At 38.7% G+C, this 27,851-nt stretch overlaps 1 protein-coding gene across 3 annotated transcripts in view; it reads left to right on the top strand.

The window, feature by feature from the left end:
* The window catches only part of ST6GALNAC3 (ST6 N-acetylgalactosaminide alpha-2,6-sialyltransferase 3), a 208,230-nt gene that overhangs the window by 68,954 nt on the left and 111,425 nt on the right, over positions 1-27,851 (top strand). For 2 of the 3 annotated variants that reach the window (XM_058808835.1, XM_058808834.1), the window contains exon 1: positions 22,642-22,659. The exons of the other annotated variant lie outside the window; for it this stretch is intronic. In XM_058808835.1, the coding sequence (XP_058664818.1) occupies positions 22,642-22,659 (18 nt within the window). Of the gene's footprint in view, positions 1-22,641; positions 22,660-27,851 lie in introns of those variants that run through there. 3 annotated transcript variants of the gene reach the window in all.

Raw genomic sequence — 27,851 nt, 5'->3', positions numbered from 1 at the left:
AGCACACAAAAGCTCTCATTTTCCCTCTGAAATGTCTCACAGCAAGGCTGCATGGTGCACACACAGAGCTGATTCCCTGGGGAGGAGCTGAGGCACGGGAGCTGCAGGTAACACTGATTGTGCCTGTTAAGGTGCAGCAGGAGAGGATTTACTGTCCTCAGCACGCTGTGACAGCCTGCAAGGAGCACGGGGAAGGCAGGCCTGGAGTGTCACCTTCTGTCTGAACTAACTGGGGGGAACCTAATGGCTTATGGAGAATGCTGGGGGAAAGTAATGAACTTTAAAAGCAGTGTCCTTGCTCTTTAAACTAGAAGGTTTCGTTCTAGGACATGTTGTAGTAGCTGAGAAGCAGAGCTTATGGCTATATAAATATGTAGATTAGTGGCTGCTCATAGACCAAAGGAACTGATTTAAACCTGGTTCCTTCTGCATGGCAATATAATAAACTAGCTCCACAGCATGCTGAAATCTGGTAACCTTAAACAAAAGCTAAGCATATACCTTTTGAGAGAATAGGCAGAAAGTAAAGGAGGCCTTGACAGGAGAAAAATAAGTAAAAAAGCAAAAATAAGACACAAGAGAATAAAAGCAGAAAGCATGAAACAAAGGCAAAACCAAATCCACTAATAAGAGAATTGTCAGACAGGAAAAAGAAATAGAGAACAAACAGAGAGCAAGACAGAAGTAATGAGACAGGGGGGAAATCGGATTCAAAATGAAATCTGGTAATAAAAGAACTGTCAGACATAAAACAAGCCAATATATGACAAAGGAAGAAAGAGCCAAGGAGACGGAGCAAGGCAATCTTTGAAGAATTAAGCTAACCAGATGTGGCCTCCAAAGGTAATTTGTAGAAAAGTTGATGTTACTCCTGATTTCTAATGAAAGCAGACTCTGAGAAACACATTTCTTTTATGCTCTAAGGAAGAAGATGTTTGGCTTTTTTTAAAAAATAAGAAACCATGCAAAAGAAATCAGAGGGCTTTGCACTACTTTTACAAAACTGTTTCATAGATAAGGCTGTGCTGAAAAACAATATGCAACAAATAAACTGTAATACATCTTGTGGTTTGTGTGTTGAATCTGGTGTGCTTAGTCATCCACCCTAATGCAGGTTCCTTGACCTAGCTGCACTGCCTTAGTTTCCCTCATTTCAAAATACAGACTGTAATATAAACACACACACATCACTAAAACTGGAATGGAACAGAATTCTAAATGTTCGTAAAGGTTTTGGTTGTGGGAAGCATTTTCTACCTTGCCTAGAATCTACCTTTCTAGATTCTAAGTTTTTCTTTGAAGACACAGATGAAAAGAAGACAGTGGAGGACATGAACCTTTTACTCAGGCAGAATGAGCTCATTGAGTTCGAGGGACCTGGGATTGAAAGAAAGACCAGTGATTTAATAGGCTAGCTCAAGAAACCCAGAAGTCCACTTAAAATGTTGGAATTCTTAATACTTCTTGTGTCCAGGGGAGTATATACAATAAAAATTAGACACACACATTGGCAGTGCATGTCCCAGGAACGTGCTGCCTGCTCCACAACCACTCCCTGCGTTACCAGCAGCAGTGGCTGCCTGTGGGAACAACAAATCCCTGCCCTCTGGAAGCTCATTGTGTCCTTTCCTTACTGAATTTTGGCTCAGATCCTAAAATGGGCTCAGCTGAGATGTTATCAGCATTTTCATTCTTGAATCTTGCAATGCTTGCTTTCTTTCTTTCCTCTTAAGACATCTGAGGATGGTTTCAGAAAGATACTTATATCTTCTGGTTGCTTTCTTTAACTTGTACAAAATACAAAGCTTTTTCTTCCTGTTTTGGGCACACAGTGAATTCTGGTCTGTGCTGATTTATCAGGTGATCCTTACCAGGAGTTTAACCAAACAGTCCCTTGCTTAATGTATCTTATTATATCTCATTTCTGAACTGCTTATTTTATCTCATTTTTTTTTCTCAGTTAGATGGCTAAAACTATTTAAGTGAAATAAGAACTAGTAATTAATAATGAATGTACATATTTCCTCATGTACCAGAATACAGATCTTTGCAGAAAGTGTTGCTATTTGTCAGATATTTGGGTAGAAATACCAGAAATAGCAACTGAAACACTAATGCAGGCAAACTAAGCAGAAACTCATGGATTGAATGTAAGGTCAGGACTGCTGCAGAAGTAAGTCAACCCGTGCCTTCCTGTGAACTTCACTGACCATTGGGGGAAGCTCTTTAGAGTCCTAGTGTTGTTAAAAATAATAATTCATCCTCTCTAGTTTTAGTTTTGAGGATAACATAGAAATAGGTACCAGCTCTGTGGACACAACTTTTGGGTTTTTGCTTGGTTTGGTTTTTGTTCCTTTTTTTCCTTTCTTTTCCCTATAATTTTTTTTAGAAGAAACTAATGCATTTTCTGTGTCTGTGGAAACAGAACACTTACATTGGGATATACTTGAAGCAGTATTTCTAGCCACATGTATGTAGCTATGTGAAAGTTAGTGGGAAGGTGACATTTGGAGAACTCTTCTGAGAGCACTCAGGGTGACAGTAGGGAATGAATAATAGAAGTGGCGCTTGCAGAGTTTTCTCTTGTGAGATTTGCCATGTCCTGGGTTATCATGTTGATGCACTCAGAGTAGTAATTTACCTCAAGGTACCTTACAATTGGCCAAATTGTAGATTAATCTGCTTGGGGTTTGGGGTAAAGGGGTGGGAGTAGTGGTGGTGGGGTGTTTATTTTTAGTCAGTTGGAGACCAAATTTTAAAAATGCAGGTTGGAATAGGATTCTTATAGGTAAATATTTGGTTTTGGAGATATTTCCTTGGTCCTGCTTGTGGTTTACAAGATGATCCTTGTCTGCAGTATAGCCTTCAAGTGAAAGATTGTTTCACAGAACTCTTGTAAAAGCTTGAATGTAGGAAATTTGGTCTCCACACAGAAGTTCTGGATCTCAGACAATTTCTCAGATGAAATTCATATTGTATTTGGAGATGAAGTTAATAATTTATATAACTGTATTGGAATTAAGCTACTTAGGGTTTCGTGTGCTTATAAAGAAACTGCATGCAGAACGATGCCTTAAGGATTAAACTCTTTATGGTAGCCATAAATAATGCAGAAAATTCAAATATTGAATGCAGAAGAGACTTCAATCAGGCAGAGCCTTGCTGACATTTCTTTTCACACTACCCTCTTCATATTTTTTCTACTGTTGTTCCTGAAACCAGTGGCCTCCTCTTGAGAATTTTATCATGAGCCATATGTACAGTTTGGTGTGGTTTAAAAATGAATACTCAACTTGAAGGCAAATTGAAAATGCAGGAGGGTGGAACCCAACAGGGTCAGGTCCCAAGTGAATCTCTGTGCATTTCGCTGAACAATTTCTACCCTGAGTTATCATGTAAATGATAATAAAATAGTGAAAGTCGTGTGGGATTTGAAATCAATAGCCAAGACTAGAGCTACACATCTGTTGCATTTATTTTTAATTGTTTTAAAGAGGGAACTCTTTTATTAGATTTTTTTTTATCCATGAACAACACAGCTGCTTTAATAAACAGTGCAGAAGAAAGTTGTAAAAAAGCATTAAGAGAAATGTGCAAAGACAAGAGTTCAAAAGCTGAAACATCAAGCAGTGACAGAGTTGGTGAGCTGTGAAACCTTTAACTCTGTATTCTTTTGGGTTTCCTTTATAATGGAACTGCTCTAACCTCCATCTACCTGTCAGCCATTATTGTTAGCAACAAGAACTGGGCTCAGAGTCTGGAGTGTCTGTGTAAAAACATGAAATAGGATTATTTTGTGTTCCTAACGGATAACCTGGGAAAAGCCTGGGATTGCATGATTGATGGGTGATGTTCCCCCACTCACACACAGAGACTTTAGTTGCACAGTTTCTGACTTTTTAATAAGTACATGTCTTCAGAACCTCTTTACTCTGTACCTGTCGGGGTAAAACTGTTGGCTAGGATTTAGAAGACACTATAAAAAAAGTGGAATGATTGCATCAGGAGGTGGCAGCCATGGGAATGCAGAGGCCAGACATCGCTTCCCTGGCGTCCCAGCCTTGTCAGTGCCCTCCTCCGGGGATGTTAAGGTGTTTTTCCTTCCACCATGTGGGCAGGCCTCAGGGGGAGCCTTGTGCTCCTGTGCAGGACTTGAAGAGGCAAGCTGCAAGTGTTCCAGAGCATTTTGATTGTGATGGGAAATGCTTGAGCAGGTAGTCAATTAACAGGCTGGAGCTGTCTGCAGCTGCCGTGGAAGGTTCTGTCTGGCAAGTGCTGTGGCTACACAAGGACTAATGGCTTTAATTTGGTGAGGGAAGGGTTTCTGTTCTCTCTGAAGAATGACAGTAGCAGAAAAGCCAAGGGACAAATTATAGGCACTTCACAGCAAAATACTCTTTGACTCTAGTTATTTTATAGAATTAAAAACCAGAGGATTCTTTTTCAGTGGTAGAAGCTGAGGAGACTGGTTACTGTTAGAGTTTAAAAATGTGTATTTTGTAAAAGAATGCTAAAGTAACAAGTAAAAAGGAGACAGTTCAGAAGCAGTGTTATGAGAAAAGTGTCTGAAATAAAACTGCAGAAAAGCAGAAAGGAAATTAAATGCCAGGTTTCTGTGAAAGATGGACTATTCCTGCTCCTGGGAATAGAATTTTTTAAGGATTCTAAAATTATAGACTGACAATTCCTTATACAAAGATGACAAATTTTAAATTTTATTCATAAAATGGAAAGTGAGATTTGCATGGGAAATAGCTAGAAAGCTCTTCGTCTTAATTTGAATCTGAGGATTCTTTGCAGGAGCTAGTCATAGCAGAAACTCTTGTGAACAGGTCAACACAGAAGAAAATTCCCAGGCTGTATTACTGGCAAAGATATGTAGCTGGCATTTTATCAGCTACAGCCAAAAGTAGCAAGGGGTAAAAAGATGCCTTGGCAGTTTAGTTGGTGCTCTATATTTAAGTTGAAGCATTTTTTGCTTTTCAAGAACCAAAAGATGATGTAGGCTTGGAACAAGGATGCTGTTCCATCCAGTGCAGGTGGGCTTACTGAATGACAGCACTCAAAGAGCAGAACAGCCTTTTAAACAAATAGTTGTGATGATGATGAGACCACTTTGAGAGCCTTAGAGCTGTTGTAAACCAATGGAAATTGTGCCATGGAGTTCAAGCAATAAAGTCTGCTGTGAAATTGCTGAACACAGAGCAGGGTTGATCAATGGAACTGTGGCATTTCTTCCCAAGGGAAAGAGCTGTCCAAAGGCAAGCCAGTGAGAATGGAGTGAAATGCCAGTGACATGAAAGGTGTGAGAGCTGGAATCAAAGCAGGCTTTTCAGAGAACAGACACAATGGCAGAGGAAGAAGGTTTGCAGCTGGTTTTGTGCCTGATCCAAGAATGCAGTTAGTGGGAATGCTTTTAGGGTTCTGTGTGCAGAGGGTGCATGTGGGAAACCTGAGGAGGCAACGGAGGGTAAACCTCCAAGGCAAACACTGTCAGACAGACTCCAGTGCCTTCAAGTGCTGTGCTGTTCAGAAAAACTGTAAGATTAATGGGAGCAAGGTTACTACAGCATTTGAGTTAAAAGGACCAAGTTATTTTTTATTTGCCTCCCAAGTAACAAACCAGGACTAGCTCTGTAAGTTAGTCTAGTCACTGCAGTAAGTGCCCAAGTCCAGGGAGATGTGAGAATCCAGGTGTGCTGATTCTTGTGTCATTACCTGTTGACAGAAGAGTCACTGGAAATGGAAATTTGTCCTGATATAACTTTGTCTTATATTGGATATTATGGCTGAAACAGGAAGAGCTGCTCATTAGAGAAGTAGGAATAAACACTTTTTACAGTAGAAGGCTTATTTATTCAGTTTGCAGAAGGCTGTCTGAGATCCAGTGTGTAGTGCATGTTTTGAAGGCCCATTATTGTTTCCAGTTAGATATTATAGAACACTCCTGTACACCCTTACAGTCCATACTGCCCCTGCAGATTGAGGGTCTACTCTGTGCTTGTCCATCCTGTGGTCAGTGGATTTGATAAAAACTCTTTAATGAGGGATAACTGCAGGTGAGCAAGACACAAGGACACTGTATGACCCAGCTAGTATAATAAAATGGTATATATATATAGGTATATATAATATACATACAGCTATATGAGGTAGTACAAGGTGATCACTTGACCACACCCTCAGTGCTACAGAATTCCGAGCATCTCAGTTGTCAGTGTTATTTATGCCTTCCTCCCCCCACTTTTGCTTTCCCATATTTTCCACTATTTTCCTTATCACTGTTAAGGTCTGACATTAACCTACATGTGCAGTCAGAATCACTGGGGCAGAAATATTCAACATGCTGATTGTAGAACACATTCCAGCATCACAGAGATGTGGATGCCAGGATAATTGAAATTTGAGAGATGCAAGTACAGAATTCTTTCTCTACTTAAATTAAAAAAAATCTCCTTTAGTGATTTTTGTTGGAAATTATTGACTGCTATGTAGGCTGAAAGCTTGATTCAGTGTTCTTTGCTGAGAAAATTACAGCAAGTTATCTCACCATCTGTGATACTCATGTGGATTCTTCAGAGGAATGGCGCAGTTTTTATCAATCAAACTGCTTTATCAAACAGACCTCTGCACTCTGCACTATCAGAAGTGTGTTCACAGGACAAAACAGAGAAAAATTATATAATGTATTACTCTCCTCTATTTCTTTTTAACATGTTTGGCTGGTTGATTTACTGCTGTCCAGGAAGGCAGGTTTGCTGAATTCATGTGTGTAAAACACTTGAGATGCACATTCTGCACAATTCCCTCAGAAAATGCTTTCACTCCACAATGCCCTCCAGCAGTTGTACAAATCAAAAATGTGAGTCTGTAGGTTGTAATCCTTTAAGACAGCTTTCTCAATCTTTTGGGCTGAGGTATAATCAGACAGCATTTCTGGAACATGCCAAACCCATCAGGAGCAGACATTTTCCCTACACATTAAATGGGGTTTTTCAAGATACTGTCATTAAAATCTTACACCAAAATGTTAATTGAACAATATCAGAGTCTTCCACACCTTCATCTCTTTTCCTTCCTTAAACCTGAGTTTAGTAATAGAAATGTTTCTCAAGCTAGCTAGCCAATGTCTGGGAATACAGAACAGTTGTCTCTAGTGAATTTTCTCTGTTTTTCTTTCATTAATTAAATATTCGACATTGTAGCATCCTCATTTCTCATTTGTTTGAACTGGATCAGCTTCCATTCTCAGAACATTTTGTTGCACCAATTCATTCTAATCACACTGCTGCCTTGAGCATGTATTTAATCCCATCCCTGGGAATAGGAGCTGTGTAGTTCTATCCATGTGCATTGTACATCCCCAAATTCCAGAACTTGGTGGTTGTGGTTGTTTTGTGGGTTTTGTTTTGTTTTTTTCACCTCCATCCCATCCCTGGCTTGTTGTATAAGTCTCCCACGCACCTGAACCTCATGGGATGTATTTTGCTCTTCATCTCTAGTGAGATGCCACCATAGCAATATTGTCTGACAAGATACATTTTTGTCTACTTACCAGTTTGTAACTTTTACCATTGATATAAAAATAACACAGTCCAATTAAGATCTGTGACTTACTGTAGCTGTAGTACATGCGCCTTTCAACCTGTCATTTGGTTAATGGAATTTAAAAACCTCAATTTTTTCTTAATCTTGAACTGAATTCTTTTAAGTGATGAAAAGCAGAAATAGTTCAATTGGCGTAAATAAAAAATTGCATTAGCTGGAGTGTGTGAGAGAGAATCAGTCTCTGTCAGTGCAGTGTGGCTGTAGAACCATTGTCATATGTGATTTAACAAATATTTGCATTTTCCAGCTTGGTTGCATTAAAGCATCTTCTGAAGTGAATTTGAGATAAATGTGTAAAATGGCATTCAGGGTTCTTCTGACTTGAGCTGGTCATGTCTGATGAGCTGCTGAAAGAATTTTAGAATTTCTTTACAACACTACTGATATTTGAGTAAGCAAATTTTACTCCATGTGTGGTGATCTCATGTGCCCTTTATCCTCCTTATACTCTCCTGCTCCCCTGCTCTCTCTTTCTGTACTCTGGACATGCGAGGTGGCAAATGATCTGTCAAGTCTGGAGCTGTGGGCACGCACTGGCCAGCCAGCAAAATGTCAAGTAGAATGTTGAATAGCTGAGTTGTGCCTATCTGACCTCAAGTATGGGTGCTTGTGGTTTTTTCTCTTGGGAATTTAATTAAGTCTGAGATAAAAGACCAGCCTAGCATTCTTTATCATTTTGTCAAAATTTGCAAGTGCATATTAACTATGGGCAGAAAGAAGGGTTAGCAGACAGATAAGTTGCACTCAAATTATATCAAGGAACCATTCTGTCTCCAACCAATAACAAGCCCCCCCACTACCCCAAACCCTTAATATTAGTATGTTTTCAGTAGTGAGTTCTTATATTAAAGATGTTTACTGCCTGTAGTTCTTACTTTTCATCTAACAGTGAACTACTTAATGCTTATATGCTTCCAAAAAATGGAATTAACATTGTGTAACATGCACTCATTTTTGGCAACAGTTCAAGAAAAATTCTTTTTGCCTTGAAAGGATTAAATTCTCTCTTAGTTGCTTTAAAATGTTCTGCTGGCCATGCTGCTTAATATAGTTACAACTTTGAATCCCCACATGGTCCTGGATTTGTTATGGAATTTACTAAAGCAAGCAGGATCCAGAATTAGAGTATTTCAGCCTACCTTATTAAATAGTCCCTAAGGATCTTTGCAGTTACATTGTACTTAAGTGCTACCAAAAAATTATTTGACACTCAGAGTTGGATCCTGTCTTACTGTTCCTATGGAATGGAGACTGTCAAGAAATGCCTTGGAAGAACAGGTAGAGCTATGATATGGACTGAGGATGTTCTTTTATCCTCAAGTTTGAAGATAAATAAGAAAAAATCCATACTTTAAATGCTGCTCAGTCTGCCCTTATTTATCATGTATTTTAAAACTGTGCTGTGCAAGCCCACAAGGAAATAACTGGAAGAACAGTCACAGCTGAAGTTTATACAGCCATGCTTATGTGCCTGTTTGTCTGTCTGTCCAGACCTCTGCTCCAAGTAACTTCTGCATTTCTTGGTTGTCTCAGAGCTACTCACATTCCTATAAGTTTTGTAGGAAAGAGCCATTTTCTCACAAAACTTCCAATGGGAGTTGAGGATCCAAAGCCAGCTCCCAAGCTGAGGAAAGGCAGGCAAAGCTGAGCTGTAATAGGCACTCTACACACTCTGCCCTGCAGCAGCTGCCAGTTCATCAATGCATATATAATTGGTTAATAACTGCAGTGTATGTGGTCTCTGGCTTGGGGAGAGTGTCTTAGAGGACAGATTTTCATTATTTCCATTATTCATGGAACATCTTGTAGTGCTAAATGATATACAAGCAGCAGGAAGATGGAAAACTCATCTCTGTTTGATCATAAACTGCAGAAACCTCCAGGGACTAATGAGTGTATCGCTGCTTAGTGCTCTCACCGAGGCCCAATGACAAACAGAACGTCCACAGCCAGATGCAGATGAGAAATCATCCATCTGTACTCTGACTGTCTTTGATCTGACATTACAGTTAGGTAATTGCAAAGGGTGAGCAGTGTATTTGGGCACTCACGTGCACATGCATACAAGGGTATCTCAGCTCTGGTACTTGTTTCTTTAATTTACTATTCACAGGAAACTGCAAGGATGTCTTACTTCCATTTGTAACGTTATCATTGCCGTTATATTCTGGACAAATTCACTGTTTGTAGTGATATGAAATCTTTCCCCTGAGACACTCCTGTTTAAATATCCTCCTTTTGTTTGAAATAAGAGGCACTTTAAGTTTCATTTTTCCTTTACTCCTGCCTACCTTCAGATGTTAAAGAATAAGGCATCATATTAATTTTGCTTGTAGGAATTCATTCCACTCTCATAGGACCATAAATGCATTGTAAACTGCCTGTTTTGGGGGGTGGGGGCATCCTCCTTTGCTCTCTTTGTCACCGTGTGCCAAATTGTTCCACTCCCAGAGAATGGAATGTTATGCCTACGATATTTTTATCGTGCTATCTATAAAAGACAAGCCATGAAAACAGTGCACAAGGAAGATACAAGTTCAGAATAAGGGCCAGTTGTTTTACAGCAGCAGTGGGCTGCTATCCTATGCCTTTTAGGTCTGTTTTCCAGCTCTCCTACCACTTATGCTTCTGTTGAAAAATGACCTAGGGAACAAACCTGTATGGTCAGCTCTGGATGATCAAAGCAGGAGAAAAATCAAAGAAAAAGCAATGAGGACATGAGTTTAAAAGAAAAGGATGGAAAGAGGGAGGTATGGGTAATGAGTTTCTTAACCTCATCTGCAAGCCCCAGTTTCAAATTTCTTTATACTGAGCAGTAGAAGTGGGCTACTAGCAATATGTGACTTTTACTGGAACAGTCTCTAGTGAGCTCAGATGAATCTCAGAAGTTAGGAGAAATTTTCTGGTTCTTTCCACACGTTTAGGATCTTATTTCTGTAGTGGCTGCTGGACTTAATGATCTTTCTAGGTCCCTTCTACCTCGACATACTCTGTAATTCTGTGATTTCTTCTCAAAAAGAAACCGTGCAACAAATAAAAGGCATTTTCAGACACTTTTGTCTCTTTATGTTACTTGCTCTCCATTCATCTCTTGGTGCCTCATGCTTAATAGCCTTGCTAATAAAAAAAGAAAATCAATTTCACTTCACTAGATTTCCCAGAGAGATAGCAGAAAGTGTTATTGGTAGAATTTATTCTTGAAACTTTGTTATAAAAGAACTCCAGGCTTTACTGAGTGCTGTATGGAATACTTCTTACAGGGGATCAAGGGCCATGCTGTGAGGTTCTTCTTCCTGTGACTCTCTGGTGCAAACATTTCATTTGAATTCAGCACATTTAGTATCTGCTAAATAGTTCATCAGAAATACACAGTATTTCCCTGAAAAAAAGTGTTCTTGCTTGGTGCTGTAAAATGTCTTAAAATTATAGCTGAGGCAGTGGTATTTATCATGTTGTGTTGCTCAATGTGTGCCATGTGGGAGTTGAACTAGGGATTCAAGGGAAGGCTCTTTTCCTTTGTTCCAGCCCTTCCTTGTTTAGTCACAATATTTTAAGTGTACATCTAGTCAGTTTGATCTTTCCTGAAGCCTTGGGAGCATGGTTTTGGGTTTCTCGGTTCACTGATCTGCTTTTGTTCTGCACAGTGTCAGTGCTAAAAGCTGAGATGTTACAAACCAGCACGTACAGCAGAGCAGCACTTCCCACCCACCCCTGCTTCCAGGGTGTTCTCTGTGCATGGGAAACTGTCCTGTCCTCTCTTCAGTTTTTGAAACAGAACATTTTGGTGGTCTTTCAGTATATTCTGAAGAGGTTTTACAGGTAAGAGCTCCATCCATCAACATGGAAAACATTTTACAGTTTATTAGGCATGTCACACAGTTCAGTGTGACATGGTTTATCAGAAAACACGGGGATTAATTTCTGTTGAGAATTTACACATAAATACAAGATTCTAATCTAGATTACTTCCCATTCCTTGTTTGGTAGATACTGCTATTCTACCATAAAGACCTTATAATCAAATTTTCAAACCTAGGACTGGTGAATCAGATATATGTTTGGAAGAGATCTAATCTTAAAATCTGTAGAAATTGATTTGTCATGATGGAAGGGTGAGGAAGAATAGCAAAATCATGCTTAAGTTTTGTATTTGTCTTCCTTGGTGTATGTATTTACTGCTAGCTACTGGTTAGGGTTAAATATTTGCCCAAGGGCATACAGTTTTCCAGCAGAATAGGCAACAAATTAAATGGCTTGTAAGAAATGTTCTTTAAACAAGGCTCCATTATTTGAGTGGCACAGTCCTTCTCACCTTGAACTTTTAAAATTCAGAAATTTTTACTTCTGTCACTTCTAGCTTGTGGTCATGTTAAGCAATAATCCAGGCTATATATAACAACAGCAATCTACTTGGATCTTTTTTTCTTCTCTCCCTTCTCTCAGCCCTCCAGGGTGTTGGGCTTTCCATAAGATGATGTATTCCTAGTTAGAATTTAAGTCTAGTGATTGCAAGTTCAAGGTTCACATCTGCTCAGAATAATATTCCTGGACTATTGCCTATTAATTATTCTCTTACAAAAGCTTTGCAAGCAAGTATCACGGGTCAGGATGATTTAAACTTCCTTGAAATTAATCTAATTAATAGATAATTTTACCATTGTACTTTCAAAAAGATGATAAAGTTCAACAATAATGGACTCTACTATGGATTTTTTTTTATCTATTACTATCATTATAGATCAAATTTGGTGATCAAATTAAATCATAGATGGGTATTAAAAACCTTTGATGAAATAGTAATTTTTTAAAATCTCATTCCAGTAGACTTGTAATGTGCTGCTTAGGAGGAATGAATTAAATGAATCAAACTGAACTTACTCATTATTAGCCAACAGCATAATTAAAAAAAAACTAAAAAGTTGTTTAAAAAATTAAAAAGTTGGTTTCTTAGTGGTGTCACTACCTTACCTGGTTGGGTTTTTAGATAGAGTAATTGACAAATTTTGAACTGCTTTGCATTTTGAAGTTGTGCCTTAGCAGACTGTTATTGTATCATTTCTTTCCCTCTGATGCCATATTTAATGGACTTTTAGTTCAGCTTATTGAGCAAATAATTTACCCCTATATAATAGAATAACAACATTTTGCCCTAGTCAGCACTGTTGCCTGCTGTAGTCTGCTGTTCTGCTGGTGGCAAGGGGGGTCTTGTGAGGTCTTAGCTTTTTTCATGGAGCAGACTTGATTCTCTAACTTAGTTTATGTACCATGACTGGGTTTGGTGGGGTTTTTGCCTCACAGTTGATTTGTCAAAACCTCTCTGATTCTCCTTCCTTGGCCTCTGTGCAGTAAAATAGTCCATCAATTTATCCATTATTTTTCTGTGTATTAATATTATGTGTCTATATCCATCCTGTCTTCAGGGAAGACAGAGAAAACTCAAGAACTTTAACCAGTGCAGAGCTTTGCTGTAAGGTTTTGTATTCTTTGTATCACCATAGGGAAACACTTTGGGTATACAAGAGAAGCTGCACTGCTTCTCCATTGCTGTGAGTGTCCAGTGACAACAAGAAAAAACAGATGTGAAAGATGAGCAGCAAATATCTTGCTGCACTTACTGTTATTTTATCACCCCCAGTTTTATGATATCACAAAATATCTTTTTCCTTTCACTTTAAAGGGTTGTGTCAGCTGCTGTCTCTTTGAGGTGACAGTACGAGGCTTTTAGGAGATGACAGCTTTAGTGCAGAAAGGCTGAAGGGTGAAATTAAATGTTTGTAACCCTAGTAGCTGACTTCATCCTCTAACACTTCCACTCTTCACTGGACCACATATGACATGGCTGGTACAATCTTGGTCAAAATTTGAGAGGCTAGATCATTTAGTATCAGACTTTCTCTTACCTCTGTTTAAAGCCATAGTGAATATTCCTATGTAAGATGACCTGACAGGTTTTCTGTCATGGTTCAGCCTGGGCACAATGTGTTTCCTTGAGACACTTCCAAAATGTTTAAGTTAAGGCAAACCATTGCAAACTGTTTTTACAGTAGTATCTAAAAGCTTAAAAATAGATTGAGATGCAGCTTTCAAGACGCATTTCTGTACCTTCTCTGTCAGAAAGTGCAGAGTGCTTTCCAAAAATCTGACCCTGAGCCCACCAGCTCCTGTTGTTCTAGCTGCTACAGCCTTTTCTATCCTGCCTGGCATGACAGAGACCATTTCTGAAAGTGGTTTTGTAAAAGCTTTCTGGAGGTCATTTGTCTCCTACAGCTGATACCAAAGTTAAAGTAACAGAGGACTCTATGGATGTTCCACAGTGTTAAAAAAAAAAGTCAATTAGGCAAGCCCTAGAAAAACAGCATTGTGCAGCCATGGTGCTTGACATACTGACAGCTCATTAGCTAGAAGCAAATGACTTAGGACTCATTATGGGCATGCTGATCACTCACAAAATTATCAGGAATCTAAATAAAATTGAACCATGAAATACCTTCAGTCAGGGATGTTTTGTAGCTGAACACACAGAGCGGGGTCCCTTTTGCAAGACTGAGTTTACTGCCTATGGAAGGAGGATGACTTGAAGGCAGACGAGCAGAGCTTGAGGAGCTGATGTATCTGGAGAGTGGGGGACCTACTTTGTGGAAGATTGAAGAGTTTGGCTTAATTACCTTGCTAAATCCAGTTGAGAGAAGATGCATATCAAAGGTCTGTTTCTGAGAATGGGCAGGACCAATTAGATACATTAAATGCAATCTGTTTAGAAAACTGCTTCTAATCTAGAGACGGCTCATTTAAATTAGTACTTTCTAGGCAAATACTTGTGAAAAGGTGGTGCCCCCAGTAACCCCCAAAGCACCTTCTCTCACTGTAGAGTGGTGAACTTCCAACTGTGCCTCTTGTCACAGAGGGCACTTTGCATGGCCCAAGTGGAACAGAACTTTATTCTTCTTTAACACAACTCCCGTCAGAACATCTGGCTCTTAGTACCAAAACCTTAAAGGTATTACCAGGGCTGAAATGCAGCAGCACATGACGATCACAGCAGCCACAGGAGCAAGTGTCATAGCAGAGAAACAAAAGGCAAACCACTGCAGGAAAAAGGGACACATACACTTGGTGCTCCGCTCTGCTCTTTCTTCTGGTCCCAGAAAGAGAAAGGCTATTTAGTAGGATAAAAAAAAGAATTATTATGAGATGAAAGATCATGTTCTCAGAGGGAATTTAGCGTGGAATTAGTCAACTAGACAGAATACTATGTATAAATGAAGAACAGTTAAGTATAAGTTTCTTAAAAACAGTTATGAAAGGAGAAACTGATGGGGAAGTTTAATTTAAATGGAAAGTTGGAGCATAAATGCAAAGAGAAGGGGTTAAAGAATTAAGTATTGCAGTTCCTTAAGGTAAGTAAGAGAGGAAAATTTGACAGCAGTATTGTGGGGTAGTAAGAAGCTGCTGAATTAGAGTCACTATCTGGCAAAATAGGGAATACTGTCTGACTTTCTGGAGGTTTAGAGTATCTGTGCATAGTCACGGGGTATAAAATTAGATGTTGTAGTACTCAGTGAGGTAGCAGCTTTCGGACAAAGGGAAATGCAGTAAGATGGGCTGAAATTTGACCAGTGACATTTGTGGTGAATGCTGAATAACTAAGAATGAGAAATTGAAAATATCAGAATTTAATATCTTGGAACTTTAACATCTGAAGTTGTGGGAGTCCCAACAGACCTAAGGTTTCAACCAATTAAATCTATTTTCCAGCACTCTGGGATGAGTTACATGTGCAGAAGCAAGGAAACTGCAGATAAATACTCTGATTACTCACATATTTTTGATTTAATGAAAAAAAGTACAAAAAATTTAATGAAAAAGAAAGGGCATCTTTAATTTTGGCATCTAAAATCAAATGATAAATGATCAGCTGATTAGTGATGGGCCTTTTGTTCTTTTAACTTTTTCAGTAATGTGTGACTGTCACATTGCATAACACTTAAATGAATGAACCTGGAAATGAAATACATTAGGATGCATCTTTGTGTTCCTCCCCTGACTGGTGGACAACTTGTCTCATTAATCTGTATAGTGGTGTTAATTTAAACAAACAGCATTATTTGTTGAGATTTATGGCTAGAAGATCACTGGGAAAATCTTATGCTGTTTTATTTTCAGAGCAGTGGGATAGATTTTATGGCTCTTAGTGACTGGAACATATCATAAACTCTCATAACTTGTAATGAGTGTACAAACTAGTACAGACCTGAGTATTCTGGCAGAGAATGTGGGCACAATGAATGATGGCCAGGAACCTGTGGTCACAGGGTAATTGGGGTGTTTTGTCCTGTGCAAGTTCCTTCTTGTGTTGGCAATTGCTGCCTGACCAGCACTGGGGTAAAGGTGGAGATAAAAACTGGTAAAAGTAAAGACCTTTGAGAGGAATAATGGAAAACACTGCAAACAGATGAAGCAGTAAATGTAAGAGTAACATTCTTGCATTCATTCTGCATGTTTTTTGAATATTGTATTTGTTGAAGTGTCTAGGATCTATTCTTATAGGTAACTGACTATGATTCTGGTTCTAAATGAACTTGAGGAAAACTCACCTTTGCCTGGTACTCCCTGAAGGGTCATGGGGGGCATTATTTAATCTCAGCAGTGTCTCTGACAGCTTTTCTACTGGAAGGAAAAAACTCTTCTGTAACCTCTGGGACACTGTGATGAGTTCATCAAGGCTTTGGTGGCCTTATTCTACTGCTTTAGACCAGGTTGGTGTCCAAGATAATTGAAAATACACGGCCTCAAGGCTGTTAGTGTGTGGGAGAGATTCATACCCTGCAGAAGGGTTGTGGGCAGAACCTGCTTCCTGCACCAGCTGCAAAAATAAAGATGAGAACTTGTTGTTCATATCCAGGTCAAGGCTTGCACAGCTGGCACCTTGGGAAGTTCCCCTGGGGCTGTGAGGTGCAGTTCTGGGTCCCACAGATGTCAGCAAGAACATTCACAAGCTGGCTTTGGTGACACCAGACTTGGCTCAAGTGGGAGTTGAGGGATCCTGAGTTTGCACATTGAATAACTCATACACAAAGGCCTTGGGAAAGAACTAAAAAAATATATTTCTCTTACTGTTCCTGTTCAAATTGAATTGTGCTTCTGGCTTTCTGTTGCTCTCCTTTGAATCAGTTAGAGATATCTTTATGTGAAGGAGGGACAGAATTCCACAGCTGGCTTTGTTTGGTGCAAGTTGCTGGATATGCTGTCATAGAACCAAGTACCTAGACAGTAGATTATGTCTTTATTATGTCTTATGCAAAAATGGAACTAAATTTGAATGTTTTGGGGGTCTGTACTACTCTTGCTTGTTTCTTGCATGCACATGAGTAGAATGTATGTGGAGGGAACCATGGGTTTAAAATAATTTCTGACACGTGAACTCTATGATTGATGGACTGAAGGATGGAAAACTGTGCTAGGTGCCCAGTTGTGTTGCATTTCTTCCATCAAAATGTTCTAGATCAGCTCTGATAGAGTGGCTAGGAGTGGTTTCTTTTAAGCTTAAGAAAGCCACAAATAGAATATATTTGCATTTCCATGTGTAGCCCTTTCAATTTTTAATATAGAATTATGTCCAAATGTGTTTTTATCTAAACCTTATTAGACAGAGATTGATAATCTTGTGTATGAATTTTTCATGGGGTTTTTCTTGTGCATATGCTGGTTCAATGATGCATTTTCATATGAAACACATAAAGCTTTTTTAAGCAAAAATAAAAGCACTGAAAATCCACATCAGTTCAATTACACTTGCAGATTAAAATAAAGCTGTAATATATATCTATTGTATTGAAATGATAACTCTATGAATTTTTGATGTACTTTAAAAATGTAAAACTTGGATTTGATTAGATTAGCTGTGGAGTAATCTACACTGAATAAATCTGTCTTCCTTTCATGTGATTTGTCAGTGTTTGTAGTGGGTTTGTACACACAGCTTTCACCATTATTTTCCAGGCAATAAAAGCAGCCATGCAGAAAAGCCACCCATAAATGTCAGAAAACAGAGAGATTTTGTTGCATTCCAAGGGCTTTGAAGGTCAAGTTCAATTCAGTTAGCTCACCCAGCGTGAGAGGAGCGTGATCTGATGATGGAATGTGTGTTTGGGTAGGATATATATGTTACTGTCCCTGTACTATTCTATCAGGATAACAGATCAGTGAGAGATTAAACTTTACTGCTTGGGAGAATGTCTTTCGGAAAACTATCAATTTTTATGATTTTTCTCTAGCTCCTATTGAGATGCTGTGCAGAAATAATGAATCCAGAGAATTTATAGCTTTTATCACAATGGAGATTGACTCCCGATTGTGGCTTTTGGGTGCTATTCCACTGCAGGTATCCCATTCAACTGAGTGCATTCACAAAATAAGTCTCAGATCATGGATTTTCTTATAAACATGAAATTGTGTTTTGCCTCCTTCTGATGAAAAGAGGTTTGTGTAAAAACAGTTTCTTAATTCCTAGAAGGGAGAGGTCAGTACAAAAGGCAGAGTTTTCCCACTCCAAGGAATTTGTTCTGCCAAGTCCCACTGCAGTGTTTCATGGTTACTTCCCCTGCCATGCCCCACTTTATTTTTTTCTTTTTATAAAGAGAAGATGTGATCAATAAAGCTCATAATTAAGTTGAAGGCACTGCCTTGATCAGTGCTTTTATTGACTTTCAGCGCCCTGATTTGAGGAGCTCCCCAGTCAATGGAGGGAAATGTCATCAACTGCTTCAGCAGTATGTGAGCACTCATTGTGTTTTGTAACTGCAGTGCTGCATAATCTTTGCTATCTGGAGAGTCTCCTTTGTGGTGGCTTCTGATAGCCTTTTGCTCATGTTATCCAAGGATGAATAATGAACAGACTCCTACCTGGAGAAGGAATACAATTGTATTAAGTGGGCAAGAAATTTTGTTGAAGTTCCTGTGCTTTGCAGCATCTTCCTGTATGAGAAGAAGTGAGTAAAGCAGGGTCAGATCATGTCAGTGAAAGAAATCTCTCTGCCAGAAATGTACAGGTCATTTGCCCCCCTGTGTTGGTACTGACACTGCATGGCCCAGTGCAGCACCTCCTAAAAAAGATTTAAAACATAGGCCTGCCTCCTATTTTTCATTGAAATCATAAAATAGTTGGATGTGCTGCTAGGAGCATGCAGTGTTTAATGCAGTTGATGTGCATTCTAGATTAAAAGCTCTGTTCTATAGTGCTGTGATAATAATATGATCATTAATGTTTCCAGTACAAGTGCCTGGCTGGGTTCTGCATGCCTTCATCCAAACACACCCCCCAAATCCCTTCCCCATTCCATGTGTTTCCTATGGCATATTGCTCTGTGCTGGAACATCCAACGCTCCTTAGATGGATTCTAATGTGACCATCCCAGTAAATCCCACATCCTCCATGTGCCTCCATTTGCTCAAAGTTTTGGTGCCCTAAAGGTGTGGAAGCCACAGGAATAGTTTAAGCTCTCTCTTCAGAGAGGATTCTGCCATGCTGGTGTCCTAATTTTGGTGTTTTTTTTTTTTTTTTTTTTTGTTTCCCCAACCCCTTTTTCTAAGCTTCCAATTAAGAAAACAGCATGCAGAAAAGAACAAGAATTAAGCAGGGAAGGTGTTTTTTCCCCTCACTGGAAGTAGCATGCTCCCAGCTATATGGCAGAAAATTTCAAATTCCCGTTACAGAATAGCTGATCTCAGCCCAGACTTCTCTGTAATTAGGTCGTGCTTTTTCTGGGCTGTAAATGGTTAGGCCTGTTGGAGTGCTCCTCAATGTGCCAGGAGCAGACAATGCTTGGAGGCACTCAGTAATACATTTTGCTTTTCTGATGACGTGTGTGGCAGCTATGTATGGATGAAATAGGCTGGAACAGGTTTATCCGAAGTAAACAGTGAGATTTCCATGTCTGATGGAAAACTCATCAATTGCCAAAAGAATTTAGAGCCCAAGGTTTCCTTGCTTTGTGTGAAAGGCCATCTGTAGAGGCTGCTCTTGCCTGCTGCCAATCCAGGACAACATTCCTACAGCTGTGCTGGAGTGTCTCTTGGTCAAATGTAAAAGAAAAAAAAATTAAAAGGATAAAAAGAGAAGAGACTACAAAAGATCTCCTGCAGCCTGGCTGAAGTGCATCATTTCTCATTCATGTCTGCTTAAGAACAGCTTCTTTCTAATTCACAGTTACCTTCCTTTTTTTTTTTTTTATGAAGACCAGTGTGTAAAAACTTCTTTTTCTCCTTTCTGAACTTGGACCTTTGCCTGGTGAAGGAGCTGTCTATCACTTCAATATTTTTATATTTCAGAGCAAAGCCAGCCTTTTATTCAGCCAGACCTTAAAGAGCCCCCTTGGCTCCTCACACTGAACAGGCTTTGCATCCCTGCTTCTGGAGCAAGGCACTCACCTGCACTGTGTTAGGGTGCCCTGGCTGCCTGAGAGTGCAAGACTAAAATCAGTAATGATGCCCTGCTTCTGTTTTCTTTTCATGCTTTGAATAGCAGGTGCATTGCAGAGACTGGCAGAGAGAACATCCAGAGGAACTTTCCAAAAGTGCTGTCCTCCCAAAGAATAGTGTGGGATGAGGCTGGTGTGAAGGGCCAGAGCAAGAGTCTTGCCAAGTAACAGGCTGGGCAAGATCTCCTCTGTCTTCCACTGTTAAATGGCTTTTAGAAGGAAACAGAGGCATGGTGTCAGTTTTTTGTTAATTTCAAGTCCTCTGTGGCAGTCCGGGATCTTTACAGAAGAAAATTCAATGGAGAAAGTCTGGGCTTGTCCAGATGGTGGTGGGCAATTACAATTATTTGTGTGAATTTCTGGTTATGCAGTTTTTGCTGTGTAGCATAAACTTTCCCCCATAGGCAGAAGTGAGCTGCAGGCAAGTGAAGGTTTCCAGCAAAAGGCATTTTCTTCACAGATGTGCAGCCTGAGAATGTGGGGTTGTTACAACATTTTATTTACTTTCATTTCTTCTGCCTCTGGGCTGCTGTCAAGTGTTTAATTTTATTTGTCTGATTATTTTCTTTCTTATCTAGAAGTTAGTACTTCCAGAGGTTACATCCCAGTGTAGTATTTACTAAGCATACAGGTATGTGATTAACATCCATTCCTGCTGCTGCATACCAATCACACTAATGATTTTACTGCTGCAAGCAAAAATTGAATTTTTCTCACTTTCACTTTAGAAGCCATCAAATTACCTTTCCTGTGAGTTCTGAAACAAGAAATTTAGTATTTCTGGTATTTCCTGTAGAACAGCAGAGAAATACAAAAGACTTTTTAATATCTACATCTTTTTTCAGATATAAAGATCTGCTGACCAGAAGTCTGCTGATATTTTATTGTCTTCTGAGAATTTTTCCTGATGTATTTGTGGGGCTTTTTGCTGTTGTTTTTCAACTGGTTTGTGCATTTTTTAGTCTATCTCTGGTTGCAAGAATGAACTTTTTGAAGAAAATTTTCATGAAAATGTTGTCACCTATAGGGTGCTTTTCAGAATGTTTGTGAAAGTCCCTCAGTTACAGATTCAGTCTTAAGATGTTGCTGATCATGAATCTTTGTATGTTTCTATAGAGGAGAAAGAGAGGTCATCTGAGTGAGGTATATCTGGCAGGATAAGAGTTAATACTCACATATGGATGGTTTTTTTCTTTGAACTTTCCTCAGCAGGTGAAAAATAGCTACAATCAGGTACTACTTCAGTAAGTAGTAACAACCAACTGCCAGGTTGAAAGATCACAAATTCTTGTACCAGCAGTTCTATTCTAGGGAAGCGTGTGTCAGCCTGTGTGTGTCAGAAAGCTTGCCAAGGTATTGATAAGAAGAGCTGGGCAATAATCCAGCGCCAGAAAAAAAAAAATCAACATTTGAGATCTGTACTGCAGAGCTCTTCTTTTTTTTCTCCTTTTTAATACCACTTTATCATGCAGAGACTACATTAGTGTTTATATAATATGCATCCACAGCTGCTGATGAAGTTCACCCTAGTTGTGAAGGACATCAGTGACTCAGTAACTGGAGTTTTAGATTAAATATTCTTAACAGATCTTATAGAATGAAAAATCAACAACCTTATTTAAAGTGTGCTTTGCTGCCATGGGGATTTTATGGGGGATAGATATTTTAAATTACTGGACAGCTTTCAGCTGCAGTATAAATCGAGTAGCAGGCTAGCCAAAGGCATGCCTTTCTCAGAAATTCAGTTTGCTTTGGTGGTGGTGTGACCTTGTGGTGTGTGAGCTGGGGCTGTGCTTATGATGGGTTTGCTCCTGCTGGAGTGGGGCTGTTGGCATAGGGAACCCTGGGCCAGGAGCAGACTGCTGAAGGAAATACAGGTTCAGCTTGGAGTAAGGGTGAAACCAAGAGCAGCAACTGTAGGATGTGGGGAGCTCAAAGTCTGGAAAGGCTGAAGGGGTAAGAATATCTCCAGACAAATAAATACTCCTTCTTATCAAGAGGGAATAGTGACACAAAGTAATTCCTGAAATCTGGCAATGCTTTGCAATTTGAACGGCTCAGAATCACTGGGGTTTTTCAAATATTGTATCTTCTTATGCATGATAGCATATGGAAGGCCTTCAAAATCCATCAACAATTACTCCTTGAAACTTGGAAGTTCTTCACCTTACATAATTTCATATTACTACCTAAATAAGTAAGTAAGTAAATAATAAGTGTCTTTTTGATGAAAATGCTGTGTGTAAGAAACTTGTGCAATTACCTGAGACTAATAAAAGGAGATTACATATAGGAGGATTATCTCTTATATAAGGTTTTTAATACAGACTGCTGCTGGTACATCAATTATTTGGACTATGCTGATTACTATTTGTTCATTCAGGTCTTACCCCAGTAAACCTGAACCCACTCTGCACAGTTTTGGCTTTAATGAAAGATGTGGTTGAATATGTTGAGCTGCTATGAACCTAGACACACCACCTGTGAATTGTGAATCATGGTGAAGACTGAATTAAGTAACAAAGTTTTAACAAATGACAACGACACAAGAGGTACAATGAGCTGTGTTTTGAGAGCCCTTGAGCTGCCTTAGCCATAGAAAAGGCCAGAGTTCCTGCAGAGAAGGTGTGCAAGAAGTTATGTGTCTTCTACTCATACCTGCTTAAACACCATAGTCCCCAAATACAGTCCTGATTCAGGGTACCTTCTTATAAGAAACACATTCAGGATAAAACTCACATGTTTCTTTCATTGTAACTACCTATTTTTAGGTGCACCGTATTTCTTGCATTACTTCTTCATCACTGAACTTCATTTTTGCTTTTATTTCTCAGCTTCCTGGCTGCTTACATTCCAGTTTAGCAAAAATGTCCTTAAAAAAAAAATTTTAATCCTTTAATCCTAATTTTACTGGTTTTTAACCCAAATGAGATATTACTGGTGATATAAACCCTACCAGCTTTGTTCTTCTCTCCTCCTGAGGGAGAAACGCTGAGAGCAGTTTCCTGTGGAGTCTTTGAACATATCCAGGTTAACTTTCACTTCTGGAAGGGAAGAAAGCAAATCTTCAGCTACTGATTTTATGCAAACGATGTTTGACACATGACTGTTTCTAGAAGGATCTTTGCTTTATATCTTACTCTCTTTGAAGACTTCTAGGACCCCTGCTTGACTGTCTCTTCAGCAGCCCTGTTAGACGGAGTTTCAGGACAAAAGAAGTAGCTGGAAGGCATGTTTTTTTCCAATACTTGTGAAATCAGTAAGGTACACTGAACCAGAGTGCTGAAAGAATTTCATTTAATGCTCTGTTGTAATAGAAAGTAGCTTTTAAATGGGATGCTCAAGACTATAAAAGAGAAAATTAAATAAAACTATTTTTTACATATAGTGGTCTACAAATTGAAACAAATTCAGTAAGTGTAGCCATTATTGTTTTCATTTGGTATTATACTTGAGTAAAAACTGAAACCCTGCATCAGTCCTATAATGAAAATGGTATGATGTGCAGAGATATTAAAAAGTGATTGAGTTACTCACTGTGCCTGTAAAGACAGGAATTGTGGAAATAATACAATATTACTACATATTGTGTCATCCAAGGGACCCAAAGCCCTCACATAAGTCTTTACCTTTCATTTGTCCTTCCAAGCTCAGTGCTGCCATGTATCTAAAAAATAAAAGAAAGAATGAGTACTGAAGAAAATCAATTTATGAAAAAAGGCTTATTTGCAATTACTGTTTGGGGCATGGCTCCCAGGGTTCTTTACTGGAATCTTCCATAATATCATGTTCAACTTTGTCTTTTAACAAATTCAGGCAGTTACTTGTGCTAGAAGCAGTAAGCCTGAAAAACAAAATAGTTCTAGAATGAAAGATTAGGAGTTGAGTAAAAATTTTCTGTTGAGTTCTTTGTGATCCTAGGGAAGTTGATTTCAACTTCAGTTTATGCACCTGTGAAATGGGTTTTTACTGTGAAACTCACTAGGATGGGGATTTATTCCTGCTTGTGAAGTGGTTTGATAGTCTCTGCCATATAATACATGTCAGGTGGCAGGGTGCTGTGCTCTGGCTGGAAAGCAGAATAAAGATACTTAGTACAGATCTCAGCAAAATTTACAACTTAAGAAATTATCTTCTTATGCTGAAAATATTTCCTTCCTCCCTCCCTCCCAGACAACTGAATACAACACAAAAAATGTTTATGTCTTAGTATTATGTCAGGTGTTATTGAACTATAAAAAAATTATTCTTGTCATCTCACTTCTTAACAGATTATGAAAGAAAAATGACTAAAACTTGTTCAGACTGTCAAGTTCCTGCCAAACTGAAACTAATGAATCACCCTGGCACTGGTAATTAGCCAAAACTCGATGATATGAAGCGTATAAATAGTGCTAGGGACTATGTTGCCAAATATTTATACCCCTGAAAGTAGTTACTGTTTTATTCCCATGAAGTTTTTAATTAAATTCTATCCAGCAGAGTAGTATGACACCCCTGGTTTTATATCAGTTCTTACTTTAACAACCTAGATATAAATTGAATGTGATTCATGCCTGCTAGTTATTGATTTTGATATACATGCTAGACAGAATGAGCTTGGTGCCTGAGAAATAACTGACACCAAAAGTGGGATGGTGCTGTGGTGGGGATTGAATAAAAAGAATTAGAAGACACTGTTCAGTCCTAGTGAGAGCTTTTGGCCCAGTGGGGTCTCAAGTATTGCAGTTCAGGTACTCTGATCTCAACTTTTTCCTCTTCTACCACTTTTCTTTATTTTCTTTTAAACTGGGAATGAGCCTGTAGGTAGACTTAGTCTCATTAACTAAAGGTAAACTCCTTCCCTCTTCTGCTAGAGGATCCTGTATTCATGAGAAAGGTAATTTTACTCTTGCCACTGCCATCTAGGCTAGTCAGGTACTATAGTGACTGAAATAAAATGTAACAATAGCTAATATACCATGCAGGTCATCCAGATAAGAAACTCTTTAACATATGTCTTACTGTGTACCCCTCACTGAGTATCTGAAAAAATGGGAAACATTTAAAAGATGTTTATGGCTAAATATACATTTCTTATGTAAATGTTGTCAGTATCAAAATGTCTACATTAGATTAGCTTTAAAAAAAAAGGATTGAGATTTATGCACAGGATATGTCCATGTTAGAGAAACATTTCTTTTGTTAAGAGACAATTTGCATTCATGAGAACTGAAAATTGAGATGGAATAAGATTTGTTTCTCTGCTGACTTACTAATTAGTGTTGGTTAAGCTCTCCCAAATGGTAGGATATGTGAGTATTTAAAATGTTGATGCAGACAAGTTTTGAGACAAATTACAATTTGGTATTCATCCCTGTATGTAGCTTCAGACTTCTCTGTCATATCCCAATGATGTGTAGAATTTCTGGATTCTCAAATGCTAAATTTTAAGTTTTATCAGAGGACCAGTAAGAAAATCCATTTGTCTGCAGGAAAGGAGATTTTACAAGAAGCAGTTAATGACAAATAGCACCTGGCTTTGGGTGTTTTGTTTTTTCTTTTAATGGGCAGGTAAGGAACATAGGGACTTAAGGGAATCAAATTACTTTTAGAAGTGCCCTGTAGAATACTTGTGACCACTGATCAGACTTCTTTACTTGGTGCTTTAAGAAGGCTTAAACGATAAAAAGTATGTGCTTTGGTGTTTTTCAGTATTTTTACAGTGAAATTTATGGGGCCACTGAAATACCAGTTTGCAGTAGTCTTTCCTACAGAGAATGGCTTTTATTGGATCTCGTGCCTTCAACAAAAATTGCAGGGGAACTGAATACTTAATACCAACGTCCTTTGTACAAGTTGATAAGTAAACATTGGGTTTGCATATGGCTAGATTTTTTTTTTCAAAAACAATTTCAACAGATGCCTTAATTCTGTTCTGTTGTAAAAATTCCTTTCTCTCATTTGAGTGTTCTTGTTAGTGCAAATTCTTTCTGGCTAAGCAACACACAGAGAAAAATATTCATTTTCAAACAATGTTTTCTTACATAAAAAAACAAAAGGCCATATTTTTTCTTTCATCTGGTAGTACAGTGCATTTAAAGAAAAGAAATATAAGAATCAGGTGGGTTTGTAGTGAAGGCCAAGAAATTTAGCTACACAATTGAATGTTTCTCAGGAAAAGGGCTGTTTAGACCAACTCTCCGTGAGAAGCACATAAAGCTGATTGCGCTATTTTCAAGTTCAGAACAGATTTGCACAAAATAAAGGAAGTAAAAAGTGATATTCAATAAACCAGGAAGATAGGGTATGTGGAAATGGGGTAGTAGCATCATACAAGCAATCTTGCTTCCTGCTGTGGATGTTTTGATTGAAACATGCTCATGTAGTGGAATGAGACTCTAGATTCCCCTTTAAATATTTGCAATATTTTAATTCTGATTTGCAATAAATAATATGACTAATCCATGCTCCCTCTCATTGCTTTATGATTATCACTTGCACTGCACATCTTGGCTGCTTTTAGCACTTACAAGGCTCTGATATATAGCTAAATGTTTCTGACTCCATCTGCTACAAAGAGAAGTGACACAGAAGTGCTCCCCAGCCATTTTATTGCAATTTAATGTAAATCTGTTATAATGCAGATGATGAAAAGTGCAGTGGCTTCCATGAATTCTGAGAGCTGCGATTGGGTTGTGGCTGCTGTGCTGCCCTCTGAAGATTTGCTGGGTTTAATTTTACATTGCACAGCCATTAGCTGGCTGAGGTTCCTCACTGAATCACACTGCCACAATACTTCTTCATCCTCCTCTTCCTTTCTCCTCACAGTGACCTCCTGCACCCAAGTTTTCCAGCCCAGTCTCTCATTGCTTTTATCTTATAAATTGTAACCTCCCAGTACATCAGAACACAGAGCCAGGCAATTGACCCCTGCAATGGATTATTTTGTTAACTCCTTTTGTGGGAATATCATAACAAGCCTTCCCATTTGCTGTGGGCTCATTGTGATTCTCACTGTTGTGCAAGGACAGATTAATGTTATCTAGTTGCAACGAGAGCTTGCCTTTACCAGGGCATCACGTGTGATCTTATTGCCATCATGTAAAATAAGTGATGTTAAATGTGTTCTATGCTGGTTAGTTGGGAATTAGCTGGTAGATGGGAATTGGGGTGATCAGATTCTGTCATCCAGCATTAAGAGTTATTATACACTTATGCATAGGCCCTTAGGCAAATGCTTTTTTTCCCCCCTGTATTTTCTGCAAATGTTACTGTTTACAATGATAGAGTTACCTTCAGTAGAGTAATTAAACTGTGGCAAATTAGGTAAACCTAGAATGCAATTAAAGTACAGTAAAAACACGTGTAAATGATAATTGTTTCATTCCCACAGGGGAAATGTGAAAATAGTCTTTTCAATAGAGTATCATATCTAGAATCTTTACATATGCCAACTGACATGATTGTCCTTAAGTAATTTGTTTAGAAGTAATTGACTGCAGTATTAAAAAAATAGCTAAAAATAAGGAGAGCATCCTACTTTCTCACAGGTCTTTCACCTGCAGACTGGGGAGTTACCCAGGGGAAAAGGTGTTTTCTTTCTGGGATTACATTCTCCAGTCCAGCTGACTGCATGGGCTAGAGGTGAAAGGGGAGGACTAATTACAGGCTTCAGATTGGTTGAATTATTAACAATGGAGATCGTCTTGTCCGAAACAATAACCTTACTTGGTAAATTCATGAACCTGGAATAAGGCAGAATGTGGTGCTAACTTCACCAACAAT

Source organism: Ammospiza caudacuta, chromosome 7 (genome assembly GCF_027887145.1).
Source record: "Ammospiza caudacuta isolate bAmmCau1 chromosome 7, bAmmCau1.pri, whole genome shotgun sequence".
Taxonomy (NCBI): domain Eukaryota; kingdom Metazoa; phylum Chordata; class Aves; order Passeriformes; family Passerellidae; genus Ammospiza; species Ammospiza caudacuta.
The sequence above is the reverse complement of the archived record's forward strand: the minus strand, read 5'-3'. Positions and strand labels throughout refer to the sequence as shown.